The following is a 21,441-nucleotide window of genomic DNA, read 5'->3' on the forward strand; positions in this document are numbered from 1 at the left end:
ACACATAAAATTCCCTTACAATGGAAAAAACTTTAAAAATATCTGTGTAAAGAAATGATTCTATTTCACAACAATTTATCACTGAACTATTTCTCATAAGAAATAAAGCCAAAATTCATAGAACAACTAAACCAAGTAGTACTTTATACATAAAATTATAAATGTATAAAGACAGGTTCTCCAGCAGTAGTTTTGCTCGGTCAGAAAAAGATGCTAACATGGGAGGGCACTCTGTTATTTAACTTCTTAATTATGTTCATTTAAAAAATTATAGGTCGCTTTTGGGGAGGGGGTAATAAATAACACAAATTAACACTTGTTTTTCCACTCCCACATTTGGGACTACCTGAGATAAATCAAAGAATCAGTCAGATGGAGATGATAAAAATAAAAGAAAACCCTAAAAGAATGTTTCAAGCATCTTAGATACACTGACTAATGTTATCCTCATAACACTAGGAGTCTAGTTAAATAATTTGCCTATGTCACATACAGCAAATTAGTGGCACAGAAGGACTACAAAGCTGGGTATTCCGGCTTAAAGACTGTTTCATAATGCTTATGTAACATATCAAAATATCCATTTATTATTCATTCAGCAAACATTTGTTGGGCTCTACTATGTGCTAGGTACTGTTGTAGGTAGTGGGGACCCAACAAGAAACAAAACAAAACTGCTGTCTCCTAGAGGGAACTTTCTAAGCTGTGGTCTAGTCTCCTCCTAGGGAGGAGCAGCAAGCAGGGGCTGGCATCCAAACAGACAAATATATAATAAAATGCCAGCAGTTATAATTACTATAATAAATAAACATATGGCACTCAACAACTGGGGCTGCTTTTAAATACAGGATAGTTAGGGAGGATCTGTGAAGAGAGAACTAAAATGAAATGAGGTATGAGGTATGCGGGTATCTGGGAGTAGATTCTTTCTGGCAGAGGGAACAAGTGCAAAGGCCCTGAGTATAAGAAAGTGGGAGTGATAAGATGTGAGGCTGAAGATCTCCAGGGATTGAATTATGTAGTCATATAAACCATGATAAACAACTGCATATGTGGGTGTGATGTTTAGAATTTTCTGGGCTAGAGATATTTAGGAGCTATCAACCTAGACATGGAATTTAAAGCTATGGTACTGGATGATATAGTCTAGGAAAGTGAGTGTTGGTAGAGAAATATTTCTAAGACTAGTTCCTAAGGAATCCCAACATTTATAGGCTGGGGAGAGGAAGAGGAGGCAGCAAAGGGGACAGAAAAGGGATGGCCAATTTCTCTTACAAAAGAGAGATTTCCTGGAATCCAAGAGGAAATACAAATATTTTGAGAAGGAAGGAATAATTCACTCTGTTAAACCATCCTGAGACTGAGAACAGAAAGGAGTAAGAATCAATCAACTGGATTTGGTGATATGAAAGTCACTGGTGAACTTGAAAAGAACAGTTTTCAGGGAGTAGCAGATATGAAGGTCCAAAGTGAAACATGTTCAAGAGAGATTGAGAGGAGAAGAAATCAAAGACCATATATACAATATATACCTCTTTTCAAGATGTTTTGCTGTAAAGGAAAAGAAAAAGATGGGATGGTAGCTGCAGGGAGGTATGGGGTAAAGGGAAGGTGTTTCTTTGGTATAATATAATCTATGTTATATATATTTACATAAGCCATAATTCAACATGTTTATATGCTAATGGAAATGATTTAGAAAGGAGGAAAAAAGTGAGATAAGTGTAAAGGAAGAGTCCTTAAGTGGTAAGGAGTGAAAAGAAGTACAAATTATTCATCCATTTTAATGGAAGAGAAAGCAGAGTATGTGGCTACAGCAGCAGGTAGGTTGGTAGATTTAGTCTTGGGAATGTGAAGTTCTTGGTGAATTAAGAATGAGGAAGAGGGAGCAAATTTGGAGGTATTAAGACAGAAAATTGTGCAGTACTCTTTTAGGGAAGTCAGAGAGTGAATTGACAGGTGAAATCTAGCAGGACTGATGGGCAATACTGAGAGCCCACTTGAGGTTTGTCATATTTAACATGTGATCCATCTGCATGGTTGTGTTTTGCTCTAGCCATCTCCAGCTTCTCAGGTGCAGGTGTCTAGGATGAAGAATTAAATTTACCCAATTAGCATTTTTCCAGGGAAAGACAGAGGGAAATAAAATAGAGTTAAGAATTTAGTCAAGGAATGGTTATAAATGTTGGACCATGGAATCTATGGGGTAAAGAAGGAATTGAGGACATGAGAGGGATAGCAGATTGGAGGTTGTGTTAGTGAAGTCAGGGTATTATTGGCGAGGGGTAAGGGAAGAGTACTAGAGGGAATGACCTGGAAAGACAAGGGGTGGTACTAAGAATTTGGTGAACATACTGACAATGACAAGGTATGGGGTATGAATAGGGTAAAGGGTCAAGGTAGGGGATAAGTCAAAAAAAGATAAAAAATCAAGGGTATTATTTGGATCATCTATATGGATGCTAATGTCATCAAAGACGAAACCAGAAATAGGAGTTGGGGGAAATATTATATTAACATAATATAATATTTTATTTTTAGTAGGGGGAGATATATATTAATATGTAACTTATCAAATATTAATATTTTACTTATAAATGTTGATAAATGTTATGAACATTTATAAATGTTGATAATGTTTTTAAACATAAAAAGTAAAAACTTTATTGGAAATGCATTTCTTAATGAAATGAATGGCATTTTTTCAATTAGTGCATGCATTTGTGAATAAATTTTACTTATTAACAAATATGGATAGTTTCAACATTAATTTTGTTTCATGTTATAGATTTAAACATTGAAAACACAATAAGCAGATGGGACTGGAATTTTTTTTTTTTTATTATTGCAGAGTTACTCAATTATTTGAACTCCTTCCAAGTTATATACCAAGAATATCAGAGATCTACTACCATGAATTATTAGATCCTCCTTCAATTTTTCCAAAAGCAAAGAATTGGAAACAATCTCCTTTCAAACAAGTCACTGAGTAATTCATTTTTTCAATAAAGCAGTATTTCAAATTTCCCCCAAGTTTGATGCCTCTCAGGTTTTTATACAATAGGGTAGTCAGCAAACTATTTTTTTGGAAAGGGTCAGACAGTAAATATTTTAGGCTTTGAGGGCCATAAGTCTCTGTCACACCTATTATCAGAACTGTTATGGCGTGTAAACAGCCACAGATAGTATATAAGTAAATACCCAGGTGGCTGTGTTCCAATAAAACTTTATTTACAGAAACAAGCAATACTTCAGAGCAATGCACCAGAATAATTTTGAATGGGTGAAAGGTATGCCTTTCTTTTGTAAAATAGAGGAGCAGATTATGAGAGGAAAGGCCTTAATGGCAGGTATGTTTTTAGGAAAGTGTATATATTGAAATTGAGGATCCAGAAATTCCCTTAAAACTCTATGTACCAACTGTATTCCCTGGAACATCTAAGTACTCATGAAGGAAAGCAATACCCCAGTTTGAAGTCCACTGTCTTAGAGGGAAGAAGCAAATGATCAATTTTATTTATACTGTCCTTTGTTTTTATGGTGACTTAAGCAGTGTCAGGGGGCAGTAAGGATGGGAAGGGAAAGCTTAACCTGGAACAGAGGAGTTCTATGCAAATCCTCTTCCAAAGTCAATAGAACAAAGGATCTATACTCACATAACTGAAATAAAATTTTCACAAACAATACTTATCCTAATCACTGCATTCTGTTCTGGTATTTTCCACTATATTCTATTTTATTTTTTTTAAATGGTAATCATGACCCACTAAACTCATTTCATAATCCATCCAAAGGTCACTATCTGCAGTCTGAAACTATGCTGAGACTATGGAGGGAACTGCATTAAGGTTGTTCAATATTTTGTTTTATGAACATCTCTCTCTCAGAAATTAACCAAAAAGCTGGGTGGGCACAAACTGCATTGAGAAAATTCTCAAATCTTCAGATGCTATAATTTCTTTCTCTCCTAACTGCTCTGTTAATAGTATCCCAAGAATCAGGAAAAAAAAAATTAAGAGCACGAAGGAACTTAGTGTTCATCCCCAAAGGGAGTAAGTGAGTTGCTGAAGACTAAACAACTAGTAAAATCAAAGTAAGAATTAACATCCAGGTTTTCTTACTTTACGCCCAATGCTCTTCACAATAGCCTACATTGCATATACATTAAATAGTAATAAAAAATTAAAATAAAGCTATTATTACTGAGAGAGTATAAGAGTTCAAGCTTGAAGAATGGGGTTAAAAAATAGAAATAAATATCTGCATTAAAAAAAGGTTTTCCTACCTTGTACTTTTTTACTCCATTTGTAATAGTTTGAGGGATAACCGGAGGAGAAAGCTTTGAAACATTTCTTTTGGATCGCCGAGGTATTGTTAAATGAAGTCTTGGAGTAGCGAGCACAATTTTACATGTATTATTCATGGATCCTGGAAGACTAGTCTCTCTGGGTATTGTTTTTTCATTTTCTTCCTTAATGTTCTGTTTTAAAGTCCTGTCTGGTGTCACCTCACTATCAGAAACCATTAATTTACTGCTAACATTAGCAGGAACACAGTTAATACTTACAGCCTTAACAGTAGTATTTTGAGATTTTTCATAGACAGAATCAACACCTTCTAAAACAAATGTTTCCTTATTGGATTTAGTGGTTGCAATTGTATCTGTCTTTGAGTGAAGAATTTGTTTAGCCAACTGAACACTAACTAATGTCTTATTAGAGACTTCTACAGATGAAACATTTTCATGTTCTTGATTCAGAGTTGGACACTCTGTAAGAAATACAAAAAAAAAAAAAAAAAAAGGAAAGGTTATGTAACATTAAAAGAGAGAAATAAAATAGTCAATTTAAAAGTATGTAAATTAAAAATAAATCATCATGAGGCAGGTCAAGATGGTGGCACAGAGAGGGGTAGATTTTCTTAGTCCCCTGGAGCAACTATAAACAACTAGGAACAACTAGTAAATAATGTGGAACAACTGCTGGGGGACAACTGCGACTGTCCACACACGGTACACCAATCTACATTGGGTGGAATGGCTGAGATTGCAGCATAAAACCTGTAAGTAAAAACTGCAGAAGTGTGCTGGGAGCCCCCTCCCCCCATGACAGGCTGAGCTGCAAGATCTTACTGTAGGACAAAGCAGCAGTCCGAGAACAAGCAAATATAGCTCAGCCCAGCTCCAACTGGGGTTTTAATTAACAAATGTGGACTGCAGAATACAAGCTACAAACATAGACAAACCCCTAACAAGCAGCAAAGTACCCTGAGATCAATTCCAGTGAAGTACCCTGAGGTTGCTCCCTGTGGAGAAGTGGGGCTAACAGAAAAAAAAAAAAAAAAAAAGTTCCTTTAATTAAAAAAAAGAAGGAAAAACATAGAGGCTTTTAGAGACAACTGACCTTAAAGAGCCAGAAAACACCTGTGCCCTGGGAAAGGGAGCCCAGAAGACCAAGTGTGTTATCTCTTGACTGATAGGCAAAACTGGAGAGTCATGGACTGGCTCGGAAAGGGGGCTTTTTTCCCATTTTTCTCTCTTTCAACCTGAGTGGCTCAGTAAAGAGAGCCTCGGCCATTTTCAGTTCACAGCACTCTGACCCAGACAAGGGTGGAGATAACAGAGTCAGAGAGACAAATGAGCGATTCAAATGCAGAATATAACTCCTTAGGGGGTCTATCTTCCCTAAGAGGAAGGAGGTGGGGCCCAGCTCTAGTGCCTGCTTTCCCTTCAGAACTCAGAACCCAGAACCTGGGGGAAAACAGTCAAAACAGAAACAACTTAAACTGAGAAGTAAAGGGGCCACATCTGTTTATACCAGTCGGGAGCGACAGGCTGACAGGCTATCTGCTGGGCAGGTTAGGAAAAGCACAACGGCTAGAGGCCTCATAGGAAAGTCTGTCAATCTTCTAAGATACATCCTCAGAGAAACCTGAAACTGAATATAGCCCCATTCTGAGACCTGAGCCTGTTCTGGGCTGGGAAAATCTGATTGGGGTAACCAAGGAAACCAGATGCCTAGGTAACAGAAAACTACCAATTACACTAGGAAAAATGAAGATATGGCCCAGTCAAAGGAACAAACTTACACTTAAGATACAGTTGAGATATTGTTTCACTTTAATGAAACAACCAATTAAAGATTTTCAAAGAAATATGCTAAATCAATTAAAAAACCAAGTCAACGAGTTCAGGGAAGATATAGCAAAAGAGATGAAGGATATAAAGAAAACACTGAGTGAACATAAGGTAGAAATCAAAAGTTTGAAAAAACAACTGGCAGAATCTATGGTTATGAAAGGCACAACACAAGAGACGAAAGACACAGTGGAGACATACAACAGCAGATCTCAAGAGCCAGAAGAAAACATTCAGTAACTGGAGAACAAGACACCGGAAATCCTATACACAAAAGAACAGTTAGGGAAAAGAATGGAAAAATATGAGCAACGTCTCAGGGAACTGAATGACAACATGAAGCACATGAATGTACGTGTCATGGGTGTCCCAGGAGAAGAGAATAGAAAAGGCGCAAAAGCAGTAATAGAGGAAATAATCAATGAAAATTTCCCATCTCTTATGAAAGACATAAAATGACAGATCCAGTAGGTGCAGCGTACCCCAAACACAATAGATCTGAATAGACTTACGCCAAGACACTTAATAGTCAGATTATCAAACATCAAAGACAAAGAGAGAATTCTGAAAGCAGCAAGAGAAAAGCAATCCATCACATACAAAGGAAGCTTGATAAGACTATGTGCATATTTCTCAGTAGAAACCATGGAGGCAAGAAGGAAGTGGGATGATATATTTAAGATACTGAAAGAGAAAAACCGCCAGCCAAGAATCCTATATCCAGCAAAACTGTCCTTCAAATATGAGGGAGAGTTTAAAATATTCTCTGACAACAGACAATGACAGAGTTTGTGAACAAGATACTAGCACTACAGGAAATACTAAAGGGAGCACTACAGACAGATAGGAATAGACAAGAGTGAGAGGTTTGGAACACAATTTTGGTTGATGGTAGCAGCACAACAATGTAAGTACACTGAACAAAGATAACTTGACTATGGTTGAAAGAGGAAGCCTAGGAGCATGTGGGACACCAGAAGGAAAGAGGAAAGATAAAGACTGGGAGTGTATAACTCAGTGAAAACTAGAGTGCTCAACAATTGTGATAAAATGTACCAATATGTTTTTACATGAGGGAGAACAAATGAATGTCAACCTTGCAAGGTGTTAAAAATGGGGTGGTACTGGGGAAAAAAAATACAATCAATGCAAACTAGAGACTATAGTTAACAGAAACATTGTATTAAGCTTCCATTGATGTAACAAAGGCAATATACCAAAGCTAAATGCCCATAACAGAGGGACATAAAGAAGGGGTATGGGACTCTTGGCATTGGTGATGTTGTCTGACTCTTTTATTCTACTTTGGTTTAATTCTCTTTCTTTTTGTCAATTTTTAGCTGTCATTTTTTTTTTTTCTTTTTCTTTTGTTTCTCTACCTTCTTTGACTCTTCCTTCTTTTTGGTGGAAGAAATGGAGATGACCTTATATAGATAGTGGTAATGGTGGTGAATGCATAAATATGTGATCATATAGGGAAACACTGATCATTTACTTAGGACGGAATGTACGGGGGGTGAACAAAACCATCTTTAAGAAAAAAAACAGGTTGATGAAGAAACCCTGAGGGCACTAAATTGCGTGAAATAAGTCAGAAACATAAAGACAAATATTGTATGGTCTCACTGATAGGAACTAATTATAATATGTAAACTCATAGACATGAAATATAAGTTACCAGGATACAGAACAAGGCTTAATAATGGGGAGTTGTTGCTTATTATGAGCAGAATATTTAACTAGGTTGAACTTAAGTGTTTGGAAATGGACAGAGGTGACGGTACCACATTATTTTGAGAATAACTAACAGTGCTGAATGGTGCGTGAATGTGGTGGAAAGGGGAAGCTTCGAGTCACATATGTCGTCAGAAGGAAAGTTGGAGGCTAAAATATGGGAATGTATAAAACAGTGAATCTTGTGGTGGACAATGTCCGTGATTAACTGTACCAATATTAGAAATCTCTTTCATGAACTAGAACAAATGTATGACACTATAACTAGAAGTTAATAACAGAGGGGTATATAGGGAAAAAATATACCTATTGCAAACTATGTACTATAGTTAGTAGTATTTTAACATTCTTTCATCAACAGTATGTATCAATACCATGAGTCAATAATGGAGGGGGGGTGATTAGGGATATCAGAGGATTTGAGTTTTCTTTTTTTGTTTTTCTTTCTTTTCTGGAGTAATGAAAATGTCCTAAAAATTGAAAAAAAAAAAGTTAACTGTGGTAATGGATGCACAGCTGTATGATGGTACCGTGGGCAACTGCAATTGATTGTGCACTTTGGATGATTGTACAGCATGTGAACAATCTCAATAAAATTGAATTAAAAAAATAAAAAAAAATTTCAGGATAAGAGTGTTCCACCCAAATGCAACCAGTAGCCTTGATTTTTGAAGATGATTGTATAACTACGTAGTTTACATGGTGTGACTGTGTGATTATGAAAACCTTGTGGCTCACACTCCCTTTATTTAGTGTATGGACAGATCGGTAGAAAAACAGGAACAAAAATTAAATGAATAATGGGGGGAAGAGAGGATGGCATATTTTGGGTATTCTTCTTTACTTATATTTTTATTTATTTATTTTGAGTAATAAAAATGTTCAAAAATTGATTTTAGTGATAATGCACAACTATATGATGTACTGTGAACAACTGATTGTACACTGTGGATGATTGTAGGGTATGTGAATACATACCAATAAAACCCAATTAAAAAAGGTGTTCCACCCACCTGTCCAGAGTTTCTCTGAATGCCCTTAGCTTTTAAGATTCAAGCATAAATTTACCCACAGTCAATGCATATTGCCCAAACAGGGAAAATAATTATCTAGAATACCTAATAATACATTTAAGTTGCAAATTAAAAAACAAAACAAAAAGCACTTTACCATAGGTTAAATTATAGAGGGGTGATTTCTTTTCTTGCTGACATCCAATCTTTTGTTTCATTGGAAGGGAAATATTATTTGATGATTCTAGAGGAACTTCTTGGACTGAAGTTAAGAATTTTTTTAAAGAGACAGGAAGCTGAATTCTGTTAGTCACTAAAAAGGAAAAAAAAAAGCCTTTCAAATATCTTGAAACAAATACAATTCAGTATTGATCAGACCAGCATAGTGTATTTTTGCAACATGAAACACATAACTTTTCCCCTTTACTATCATCTCATGCCTTCACCCCATTATGTATACCTACCTACATTAATCTGTGGAATAATTTTTTTAAAAGTTCTCCATGTTACAACTTGCCAGCTCTAGACAAAAGTGACTAGACTTTGTAGCTTAGAGATCTAGAATCTGGTCCTGCCACAAACTGGGCATTCAACCCAGAACAAACAAAATTACTTCTCTGGGCCTGTTTTTTAATTTGTAAAATGAATGGCTTTAGTTATGATTATATATGAAGAGCCACCCAGTCTTTTTCTGATTCTGCTTCTGGTTGCTGTAAATATCTAAACTATGAAAGAACAGGTGAAGAGTTGTTACATACTTTAAAAATCAAATGTTAAAATTCACAGAACCCATGAATCTCGAAGACAGTTGTATAAAAATGTAGCTTATGAGGGGTGACAATGGGACTGGGAAAGCCATAAGGACCACACTCCACTTTGTCTAGTTTATGGATGGATGAGTAGAAAAATAGGGGAAGGAAACAAACAGACAAAGGTACCCAGTGTTCTTTTTTACTTCAATTGCTCTTTTTCACTCTAATTATTATTCTTGTTATTTTTGTGTGTGTGCTAATGAAGGTGTCAGGGATTGATTTAGGTGATGAATGTACAACTATGTAATGGTAGTGTGAACAATCGAAAGTACGATTTGTTTTGTATGACTGCGTGGTATGTGAATATATCTCAATAAAATGAAGATTTAAAAAAAAAATTCAATAGTTTACTAAACCATAATTTACACCTCTTCAGCAGGTCTTCAAAGGCACAACACGGTAGGCAGGTTTATGAACTAGACAAATAGGGACTAATGGTTTTATTTTTTTCTGTTTTATATCTGAGATCTTTAAAATTTTATTTTTCTTGAATAGAGAAATGGGTTTTTTCCACAAAATAGGGTAAGATAGTAGACTTAAAACCTGTGCAAGGAAGAACAGAATTCTCGTAAATGTTTAATTTCAAATGCTATAAATGAAAAAATGTGGTAGTGATTAGGCTTTAATAAGTATGCCACTTTGGCCTAAGAAATTTTAATATAGATTTTATTATAAAAACATGAATCAAACAAAAAAGTGATGTTTCTCTTTCTTCTTTAGCTCAATCTACTGAAAACCGATGGGCAATGCAGTAAAGGAGGTAATTCAATCAAATATAATGTCATATGTGCCAGGTTATTTATTCAGGAGTCCAAGGTCCATGCAGAGGCTCTTTAAAAGGTCTCTGAATTACATACAAAATTTGTATTTGTATTTATATCAGTTTTTGGGGGGAAAGGGTTAATAGTTATCATCAGATTCTCAAAGCAGTCAGATATTTCTTCCTCGCTGAATACTACCACCTTACATATAAAATGTGCTTTAATATGCATTATTTCATTTGCTTTTCCTTTTTCTCCCAGACCATGAGAAATAGATTATTTTGTGTACCCCTACCACCAAACTCCCTTAGAAAACTCTTTCTTCTGTATCCGAGTGGGTCATTGCCCTTGAAATGTAACCATATATTCATAATCTACTGTGAAATGGTTAACAGCATTGGCGTGCAGATACCTGTATTCAATTCTCAGTATGTCCCTTATTACCTGTGAGACATGGAGCAGACTTATGTTCTTACAAGCCTACTTACTAGACTATGAAATAAGCTTCTACTCTTTGTGTTTGCTGAGAGAACAAAATGAGATAATGTATGTAAAACATCTTGCCATTATCAATTACCACAACTCATCAAAATCTCAATTCCATTATCCCAATTTCTGACCACTTCCTATCTTTCCAGTTAATTCCAATGAATTTGACACTGACTATCCCAACAAGATCTACACTTCTCTTCACACTCCTTCACCTCCTTTATGTCCTCTTTTCCCTGTCTAACCAGCTTAAATTTAAATCACTATAATCACCCACTTGCTGTTACTTCACCAATCATTAAAAATTTCTCCCCTTTATGACAAAACTAATGAAAAGAATTGTTTGTGTTCACCATTGCCAATTTCTTTTCTCACTTTGTGTTAAGTTCTATTAAATCAAGTTTTTGCTCCTACCACTCCATCAAAACTGCCCTCATCTAAGTCACCAAAGCCCCACAACAATGCTAAATCCAACAGTCATATCTCTGCCTTCATCTTACTTGACCTATTAGCAGCAGTAGACACAACTGATGACTCCCTTCTCCTTAAAACCCTTTCTTCTCTCGGCTTCCAAAGTATCACTCTCCTGGCTTTCCTTCTTCCTTACCAGGTTTTCAGTCACCTTCTCTAGTTTCTACTCTCTATTCTAATTTCTAAATGTTGGAGTGCACACATATTCCTTGATGATCTCATCTAATCTCCTAACCTGAAAGGCCATCTATGTGCTAATGATTCCCCAATACATTTCTTTTGCCTGGACCTCTTCCCTAAATTCCAACGACTTGTTTTCCAACAGCCTCCTTGACATCTACACTTGAAATTTTTAATACATAGATAGAAATTAACATGACAAAAAACGTAACTGAAACATTCTCTACCCACTCCTCCCTCAGTCTTCCCCATTTCAATAAATCACTCCATCCTTCCAGTTGCTCAGGCAAAAAGAGAAACAAAAAAACTATCTAGGAGTCATTCTTTATATCTCTTTCTCTTACTTTCCATACCCAATCTGTGAGCAGATCCTATGGGTCCTACTTTCAAGATACATACAGAACCCAACCACTTGTTATTATCCTCACTGCTAACATCTGGATGAAGCCAACATCAACTCTCAGTAATAACTCTCCCATTTCAAACCAACAGTCAGCGATACTCTAAAAACGTAAGTCAGATCTTGTCATTCGTCTGCTCAAAACCCTCCAATGACCACTTCGCTCACAGTAAAAGCAAAAACCTTCATGTTCACCCATAAGTCCCTACATTATCTGACTCACTCTTACTTATCTCCTCCTTCCAGCTCTGTCCACTCACTCCATAACGTACACACTAACCTTATAATTTATCTTTAAACTTGTCAGATTTGCTTCTATCTCAGGCCATCTGTATCAGCAGTTCTCTGTCTGGATCATCCCAATTCTCTCTGCATATACCACCTCCTTCAATTTTTTTTGCTCAAAAGCTACTTTCTCTTTGATGTTCACCCTGACCATCTCACTGAAAATTACAACTCCCTCTAAGTCTACCTATCACTTCTTCTGCCTTTTTTCCTTTTTGTAACTCTTTTCTACTGTACCATAAAAATTACTTACTTAATATGTTAATTATCTCTCTCTCCAGATTTTTTTCCATTTTGTTCACTGCTGTATCCCAACCACTTAAAACAGTGGCTGACATTAAACACTTAAGATATTATAGCTATTTAGCCAACACATAATAAAACTAACCTCTTAGTGAATTATCTGATTGGAATGATTTGTTTTCCTTTTCTTCACAGAGGTAGGTATGTTGCAATAGTCTTTTCTCAGCTCCATTAGGAGTTAAGATTTTATTACTTTCACTTTTCGGTGGTTCCAACAAACTACTGTTTCTTGCTGCTTGTTCTTGTTTGTCACGCAGTACTTTTTCTTTCATTCTTTGAAATATTTTTACTGGCGATTCATAGGTTGCTTTTTCTTTGAACCCATCCTTGCTCGGCTTAATAACACTAATATCAAGAGAACTGTTAGATGTGGTGGCCTCTGCTAGCATGGTAGATTGAAATATATTTTTATTCTTAAAAGCTGTCATTTCTAGGAACTGATTCCTTTTATGGTCATGTAATTTTAAAAAGGAGTTCTGATATTTTGCCAAATCTTTTACAGGAGTAAGTGTGCCTGAAGGAATGCTGTCAAAAAAGATTGCATGCATGGGCATATTTCTTCTTTGCAAAGATGTCTCTGAAGTCAAGTGAGCTCCTGGATGTTTCAAGGGTGTTGTAATCATCTTGATAAAACTGTAGCAACAAAGTTCCTCTAACAGAAAAATCACTTAGGCACAATTTTCAGGGTAGAACTTCAGCAGGGATGCGGAGGAACCTGTAGTTCAATGTGAAATCAACCTTTATCATGCCATGATGCAGAAAAAGTTTACATTTCCTTTCCATAACAACATTATACTAATTACAAGTCTTAATTGGCTTATAACAAAACTGGATAATTTATAGCTCACAAATCAGACTAAGATTTTGCTGTTTGTTAAAGTCTCATTTTTATTATGTTTCAATAGATGAGCAGTTTGGTCTTTAAATTTACTTCTCTATAAAAAAGCTGCTTTTACCAAATCATCTGTATAATAGCTCTAAAATCTGAATTTTGAATATATCTGTTTTTTTAAATTTACATGAACCTCAAGTCCTAAATATGTGCATTAAAGCATTAAATGATATCTGCATTTGACATTATCTATCATAAAAAATTAAGTTTTACAGATATAATTTTTCCTAGGCATATAAATTTTAAGGCAGCAGTAACAATGATCTATCCATTCAATTACTTAAATAATTGTCAGTTCTGACTTTCTGATGTTCCAGAATATTTTAATTATGAGGTTTTTGTTGCAAATCCCTGAAATCAAAAGCAAATTACATAAAATATATATATATATATATATATATATATATAAACTGAGGATGAGGAGGAGAAAAATAATGATAATCTGGCAGACCCAGAGGGTAAAGATTCTCTCCCCCTTAAGCCACACTCTCCATCACCCTCCACTCCCCCACCTCAATTTAAGGAGCTTCCTCCGCCACCTCCTCCTGCATCCCCACCTGTACCGGGAACAAAAACCTCCAGCTATCTTCTATTCAAAAAGGCACTTTAAATTTAAAATGTTGAAAACTAGTCAACTATATCCTTAAGAAGAAACATAAATTAGAAAGCAAAATATTGGTCTCAACCTTAATAACCTGGGGGCTAGTTTGTACTGCCCTATGTCCCCTTCAATCGTTCTCGTTCAGCCCAGGGCTCTCCCTGAGGAGTCTGAAAAAAAGATGTAATTAAAAAGGAGGAAAATTGGCCACCTCTGCCTCCTCTGCCTTTGCAGGACAAGCAACACAAAAAACAAATTCCTATTCCTAACAATTCTCGGCATCCTGTTACGGAACAATGTAACACCTATACATTCCATTAATCCCTGCCAAAAGATTGTTTATTACTGTTTCAGAATGGATTAACTAAAGTGTTTTAAATGTTTGGCATTATTCTAGCAAGTTTGATTTTAATGGTAACAGCATGTTGTATAAAAAGTATAAAGAATGTTGTTCTAATTAGAGGGAAAGAGAAAGTAGCTTTGCTCTAAATAATTGTTTAAGAATGTAGGATAAAGCTGGAATGAATACAAAAGTTGCAAAAGGTTTATAAAGTGAAAAATTTATTTCTGTAGTCAAAGTTAAAAAATAAATACAAAAAGCTGTAAAAAAAAGGCAAATTACAATCATCTTAATTTAAAATAAAAATTTTTAATGCTATTTGGAATTTTTAGAGGAAGTCAAGTAGTTGATCACACATGGTCTTAGACTTGTTTTAACTTGTCTAAATTTTATTCCCTAAGTCTAGAAATTAAGATTCTAGATGAGAATACAGTTGTATTCAGTAATACCTGGTAAAATAAATAATTTTAGTACAAGCTTGGAACTTACTGATTTGGATCTATAGCATCTCTTATCACTGAACTTATAATTTTTCCAATAAAATTTTGGCATTACATAAGCATAAAAAGTCTGTAACAGAAAATACCAATGCAGTCAGACCAAAGGATATCAAGTATCTATATCTATAGTAACTTGTGATAAAAACATCAAAGTTAAAAATTTATACATGAACTTATTTTATCCAGTAATTTATGCTATAAAGTAAGAGAAAAAAAATAAAGGAAAAAAATTTCCCAATAAGAACTGACAAAGAAGGTTATCTTGGGAGTCTGGCCCTGTGACACAAAACACCACTGCAATTTTTCCATAGAAGGACGTCGATTCAGCAGATATGTACTAGTGCATATATTCATGTGTTAAGCAGTGTGCTGCTAGATACTAGGAATTGTGCTGGGAGTACAATACTCTGTATTCTTTCAGTTTAAACTATAACAATAAAGTTGTACTGTCTTTCAAAAAATAAATATGCCTTTTTTTTTCTTCAAGTGGACAATTACTAGGAAAAATGGCAAAGTATGCGCAGGTTTACACAATCCCATTTCTGAGATTCTAATGAGAAGTAAAAACTGCAAATATGCTAGCAGCACTGAAAACAGGCCCAATCTTTACTAGACATACAGAACTGTTTTCATCTAAAAGCAGATAATCATGGTCACAATGAAAGGCTCCAAGCACTCACACAAAGCTCCTCCCTTTCATGTTTCCCACTACCACCCTCCACCCCAATTCAAGTAAGCAGGATAGAGGTTAGTAACCAAGATTCTGAAAATCCTCAAATGCCACTTCCCTCCCCAAAAGACATAAAAAGTTCTAAGGAGAAATTCTCTCCCAGTATATGACAAATAGCAACTCAACAGAAGCCAAAAGAACTGTATTTGCCAATGATTTCAGTGTTGTTGACTGAAAACAGTAATGTGTAGAGAAAAAACTCACCTAGGATACTTCCTGACCATAGAGGCTTTGTAGAATAGAGAAGAAAAACAAAAAACTCACCAGGTATAGCCCCCACCCCCCAAATTAAGTCCTTAGGCTCCAATTTCTTTTTAGTTAATAGAAGAGCAGAATAAAGAAAACAAATTATTAGTGCTCAACTCTGATTAACGGTCAGATGGTGAAGATTCAGTATACAGATAACTGATGACCCTCAAGTTGAGGAAATAGAGTATGGCCTGAGGGCAAAGCATACTTGACCTAATAGATGGAGGTGTACAATAAGTTTTTCTTGGACTGGAGAGTGAATTCTAAAATGGTATGTCTGTGCTTTCATTAGACTGTTTAGGCTGTTTGGTAAATCTGATCCCTAGGACTTATTCTGAAAACTGACAAATGCTGATGTATCAGGAAAAAGTAACTATTTATTCAAAATAAAAGACTCAGGAATGGGAAAACCATGTATGAAAAAGTTGGCTATGGGCTTTCATAGTCTAGCACTAAGGCTAAATTTTGTTATCGTGGATATGATATTGAACGTAATTTATTTCTCCTCCCCAAAATACATGAAATGTTCTCCTAGGAATTTACTGTAATTGTAGCAGTGATAGTGGTTGTGATAATAATAATTATACTGCAGTAAGTAAAAAATCCCAGTGCATACTAACCAAAACTGGGAGATAATGTTGGGGAAATTATAATTTAAAAGGTAAATGATACAATTGAAGGAAAAAAAAAAGGGCAGCACAAATATGACAAAAGGCTAACATACCTAACATTCAAAGAGAGCTAATGAATCATTTTTTTAAAAAGAGATGATGAGCAAGAAGAAAACTGTCCAAAGAAAATGATCAGGAATTAAAAGAAATACAAAAGGTCAATAAATGAATCAAATGGTACCCAATTTTACTAATAAATGAAGAGATGCAAAATCATCAGAAATTAAAATCTGATTTCTTTTGCTTATCAGATTGGTAAAGATTAATTTTAAAATATAGATTTGCATATCTTTGATGCAGAAATTTCACTTGGGATTTCTTCCTACAGAAACAGCCACATGGGAATACAAATATGTGGTAACAGCCATTACGTATTGAACATTCACATGACAGATACTATGCAATCATATAGTGACTCTAAATAACATACTGTTATTATTCCCTGTTTTGAATATGAGGAAACTAAGGCTTAGGGTGGTTAAATGATCCGTCCAAGGTCACACTTAGTTATAGTTTGGCTAAACAAGTATTGGTTTGATTTTAACTGTAAGAGTATTCTGTACATTTAAATCATTAGTTGACTGCATCTCTGACTGATTACACTTTCAATCAACAAAGGAGATTACCTTCAGCAATGCGAGAAGGCTCATCTAATCAGCTGAAGACTTTCAAGGGAGAACTGATGATTTCAGTAGTAACAAAGAATTTCCATCTCTACTTTAACCAGCCAGCTTTTCCTGGGGAATTCATTGAAACTTTCATTAGAGTTCCCAACTTGCAGCCTGCCCTATGAAATATGGACTTGCCAACCCTCTCCAAATGGTGAGCCAATTCCTATAATAAATCTCATAATATTTATATATTTACATATATTTATACATATTCTGTCGTTTCGGAAAACGCGGGCTAATACAACTCTGGAGAACCCTGAAATATATACACTAAATTGCAAGTATCCAAGAAATATCAAATAAATAACATAAATTAAAAAGCACAGGTCTTTCAATCCCATTTCTGTGAAAATAAAAAACACACATGAGCATAAGCACAGGAAAAAAAAATCTAGCAACTAGTACACCAAATTCTTAAGACTGCTTATCGTTGAAGAGTAAGAGTAAGGAGACTTCCACTTTCTAAATAATTCTATTAACATCTGAAAACGTTTACAAACTAACAAATAATTAAACCAGAAAAACACGTATGTTGGATGGATCATTGTTTCTATAGCCCCGTAGTTACTGGGTCCCAATGCGAAGTCTGGCAGCGACGCAAGAAAATTTCCTCCTTGGTAATCATTCTAGATAAAATTGTCCTCACCCCCACCCCTCACCCCACCCCGGGGATTTTAGTGTCCTAGATCGCACTACCGAAATGAACCTAAGGGCAACAATCTGACAACTGCAGTAGACTTACAACAAATACATACCGAATAAATGTGAAATTAATGTCAAAGCCAGTGTCTACCAATACCCGCGTGGGCCAAGAGAACTGAGCGACTGCAAACCGCAGGGCGGGTAGGAACCCAGGACAGGAGACGAGAAGAGCGGGCTGGAAGACCGTACCTTGGGAAAGGACCTAGCAGGGCAGGATGTCGGGAGTCTCGGCTTCACTCCCTCGCGGAGGGGGGCCGGGTGCCTCAGGGCTCACGCCTCAGGCCTGCATTGGCCTTAGACCTCCGCGGCCCGATCCCACGCTACGATCACTACCCGTGGGGCTCCCTGACACCGACAACAGTTTATGAATTCAAATTCGAAGAGCCCGCCCTCCAACCAGCCAGGGATTGGCGCGCTCAGGAATTGCGTCACCCACAGTGTCTTATTGGCTCCACAAAATCCCGGACTGTCCCCAAGCCGCGTGATTAATGCTATTTCTACAAAAAGTGGACGACCTCAAGCGGTCAAGGGTCGAGAGCGTGCCACTCCAGTTGTCGCTGGCGTTTCTTTAATTTCCAGAAGTGCGCCAAGTGCGCCAAGAGCGCCAAGCTCGCCGCGCGAGACAGACAGGCCCGCGAGACAGCCGCGCATCCCGTCATGCTCTGCGGCAGGAAGTCCGACGTCCGTCGCCGGCGCTCTTCCGCATAACGGCAATTATTAAGTTTGGCCCTTATAAGATACCATCCTCTTTGTTTCAAAGTATTTGGGGAGGGACTCCTCAGCGCTTTCGTATTTAACACGTGTGTTCGGTTATGAATTTTTGGCTTAGGTTCCTTCCACCTCTGAGGAAACAACTTGCTGAATTCCTTTGAAGAAGTGTTTGTTGTTGCTGCCCTCCAGATATTTGAGGCCGAGGAAGAACGTTTTGTTCTTTAGGGTATAATGGACTAAATGTGAAGTTAAACTCGCAATGGGATGTTTAGTTTGAGCTATTCTCGCAGGAATGGCGATAGTTTTGAAATTGATCATTCATCTCGGATTCTAAAAGAGTTGATTTCGGCACTCTGGGTTGCAATGCAGTTTGCAACAGTAGCTCTTAGGTTGAGTCCCGCCTTAGGCTGCACCCAGTGTACTTCGTGGAGGATAGTTTGAATCCTCCTAAGTGCCCCAGCAAGACTCTGTAGCTGGCTGGAAGCGCTGTATAGGGCACCTTGTTTCAGTCATGGGAATGAAGAACCAGAAGCCAGGGCAGTAGCAAGTGGTAATTTCAGCCCTTAAACTTATCCAGCCCCAATCCTGCTTTTCACTCCAAGAATTCTCCTAAATCAGTCTTTGGCACACTAGAGCCTCTTTAAATTATGCCTCATCTAAGAATATTACTCAATTTACCGAGTCATCATATATCATATTTCCCGTTAGAATTGTTAACCTAATCGACAGAAAAGGTCGTAATGGATTAATTTTTGAGTGACATTTTGCAATTCCGTCTTCTAAATCCTGTATCCACTAATTTCTGTGCACACCGAACATTCAGAATCCAAAATGCAAAACTGAAACATGCAAATGAGCGCAAGTAAGGGAAAGAAACCTGTGGTGGACGGTGGAAGCAAATCTGCAAGGATAAAGTTTCTGCATGTTCAGCATAATGAGGAAACGGCTGGACATGGATTTGCACCGAATTTGTACAGCAGGCCTGATTTAAAATACGGTGCGGCACACAGGAAATAGCCCTTGTGAAATAGGGTATTTGAAGAGATAGGTATTCCTTCTCCAGAGCATCTGAATTTAAGGTATGAAAAGTTTCTATGCTTGCTATTGGAAGTAGCCATGTTTAACACATTCAGATGAAATTTAAGGACAAACATTCAAAATTACAAACTTTTTTTCTTAATTAAAATTGAATTAATTTAAAATTAAGTCATTACATTAATTTAAAATTAAGTTTAAAATTTACTTTTTTCAATGTAAAGTTTTTGAGTTAGCCACTTTTTATGTGAGAAATAACTAGATGTAATGTTTTCCAGGATAAATAGTAACAGGACTTAATGTAAGGATGGCTAATGATTTTCCAAGTAATATTAGGATAAACAATTTGTGAATAACAGTGTATTGAGAAGGAATAAAGACCAAGAGACAATATTCTGTTCATTGGGAGGCCAACATACAGCCCTGAGTAGGCCGTCCTCTAACTTTCTGTCTGTTTGGAAGGAAGAATGTGTCCTATTTCCACTGTCAGTCACCCAGGATACTTTGTCCTTTCCTAGGTCTATGACTTATGGGAACACATGCAGATCCGTCTAGGGTCCAGAGGACAGATGTAAAAGGAAGGGACTGAAAGTCTCACACTGTGTGGAATTAGCTGCCAAGGGATCTGGAACTGCTTGATCTGAAGTATTCCAAGAACCACCATGAATTCTAGAAGAGTTTCTACTTGGTTGTATGGCACTTCTGGATGAATTAGAAAAAGATGCTCTTTCTTCAGTTTGGCTGTTCTCAAACAGAAGCGAGTATGCCCTACAAAGGACATTTGACAATGCTTGGAAACATTTATGATCGTCACAACTGGTATCTAGTGGGGGAGGCCAGGGATGTTGCTAAACATTCTACAATGCACAGGAAAGCCCCCACAACAAAGAAGTAAAGAATTTCAAGTTAGTAGGATGTAAATAGCAAATGGTTTGCTTTTTCCAATCTCTGTTTTTAACTGTGGTATGTGAAATCTCTCTCTCTCTTTAAGTACTGATAAAAACATCTTGGCCCAATTTTGCTGCCTGCAAATCCCTGCCACTCAATACCCCAGCCCCAATACCAATGCCCCAAGACCCCAGTCCCATCCCAATCTTATGGGAAATACTCTAAATCTTACTCTAGTCCTGCTGCCTCCAATCTCCTCCCACTCAACAGTATTTTCAACTCCTTTCCATGCTGAGATGATTTCATTTCTAGGAAATATAACATTAGGAATGGAGGAACAAAATGCTAATATTGATTTAATTTTTTTCTTGCTAACTCATCTAGTTCTAACATGAGAAACTGCACTGCAGTGTTTGCAGTGGTATTTATTAAGGGCCAAGAGGGCAGGATGCCCAGATCTAATCTTGTATTTGGCCTGGGGGTACCTGGGTGTCTTCAAGAATCAACTGTAGTGACTTCTAGAGTTCTGCCTGGCAATACATTGACATATTAGTATCTTTGTCCTTCTTTCTGACTATTATGTGAATTGACCTAACTTCTGGATCACCTTTCATATCTTGTGGTTCATATTGAAAGCTCACCCCTATCCTTCAGCCCCTGATGTCCAATTTGAACAGAAACCTGCATGACTCTTGTCCCTTTGGTTTTCTGATCATCACACACCATCTTCCCAGTCCTAGACCAATGGAGCTTGTATTCTTTGTTTTAGAATGTTCCAATAATCTGTTTTCAGTCCTATGCTTGAGTGAGAAGCCCTTCCTTTGTTAATAAACAAAACCCATAACACTGTAGGTGATGCCTTTGCAGCAC

The 21,441-nt window shown here is 36.7% G+C and overlaps 1 protein-coding gene across 2 annotated transcripts in view; it reads right to left on the bottom strand.

Annotated features, from left to right (window-relative positions):
- MIS18BP1 (MIS18 binding protein 1) overlaps window positions 1–18,570 on the bottom strand; it is a 56,942-nt gene extending 38,372 nt beyond the window's left edge. The window contains exons 1-4 of one of the 2 annotated variants that reach the window (XM_037834930.1): window positions 18,127–18,570; window positions 12,670–13,299; window positions 9,041–9,196; window positions 4,286–4,770 (exon numbers count right to left, since the gene is read on the bottom strand). In XM_037834930.1, the coding sequence (XP_037690858.1) occupies window positions 4,286–4,770; window positions 9,041–9,196; window positions 12,670–13,207 (1,179 nt within the window). In that variant the 5' untranslated portion in view covers window positions 13,208–13,299; window positions 18,127–18,570. Of the gene's footprint in view, window positions 1–4,285; window positions 4,771–9,040; window positions 9,197–12,669; window positions 13,300–17,190; window positions 17,304–18,126 lie in introns of those variants that run through there. The other variant, XM_037834931.1, reaches the window with a different exon arrangement.
- Window positions 18,571–21,441: the final 2,871 nt, after the last annotated feature.

The sequence above is a fragment of the Choloepus didactylus genome, chromosome 4 (genome assembly GCF_015220235.1).
Source record: "Choloepus didactylus isolate mChoDid1 chromosome 4, mChoDid1.pri, whole genome shotgun sequence".
NCBI classification, from domain to species: Eukaryota; Metazoa; Chordata; class Mammalia; order Pilosa; family Megalonychidae; genus Choloepus; species Choloepus didactylus.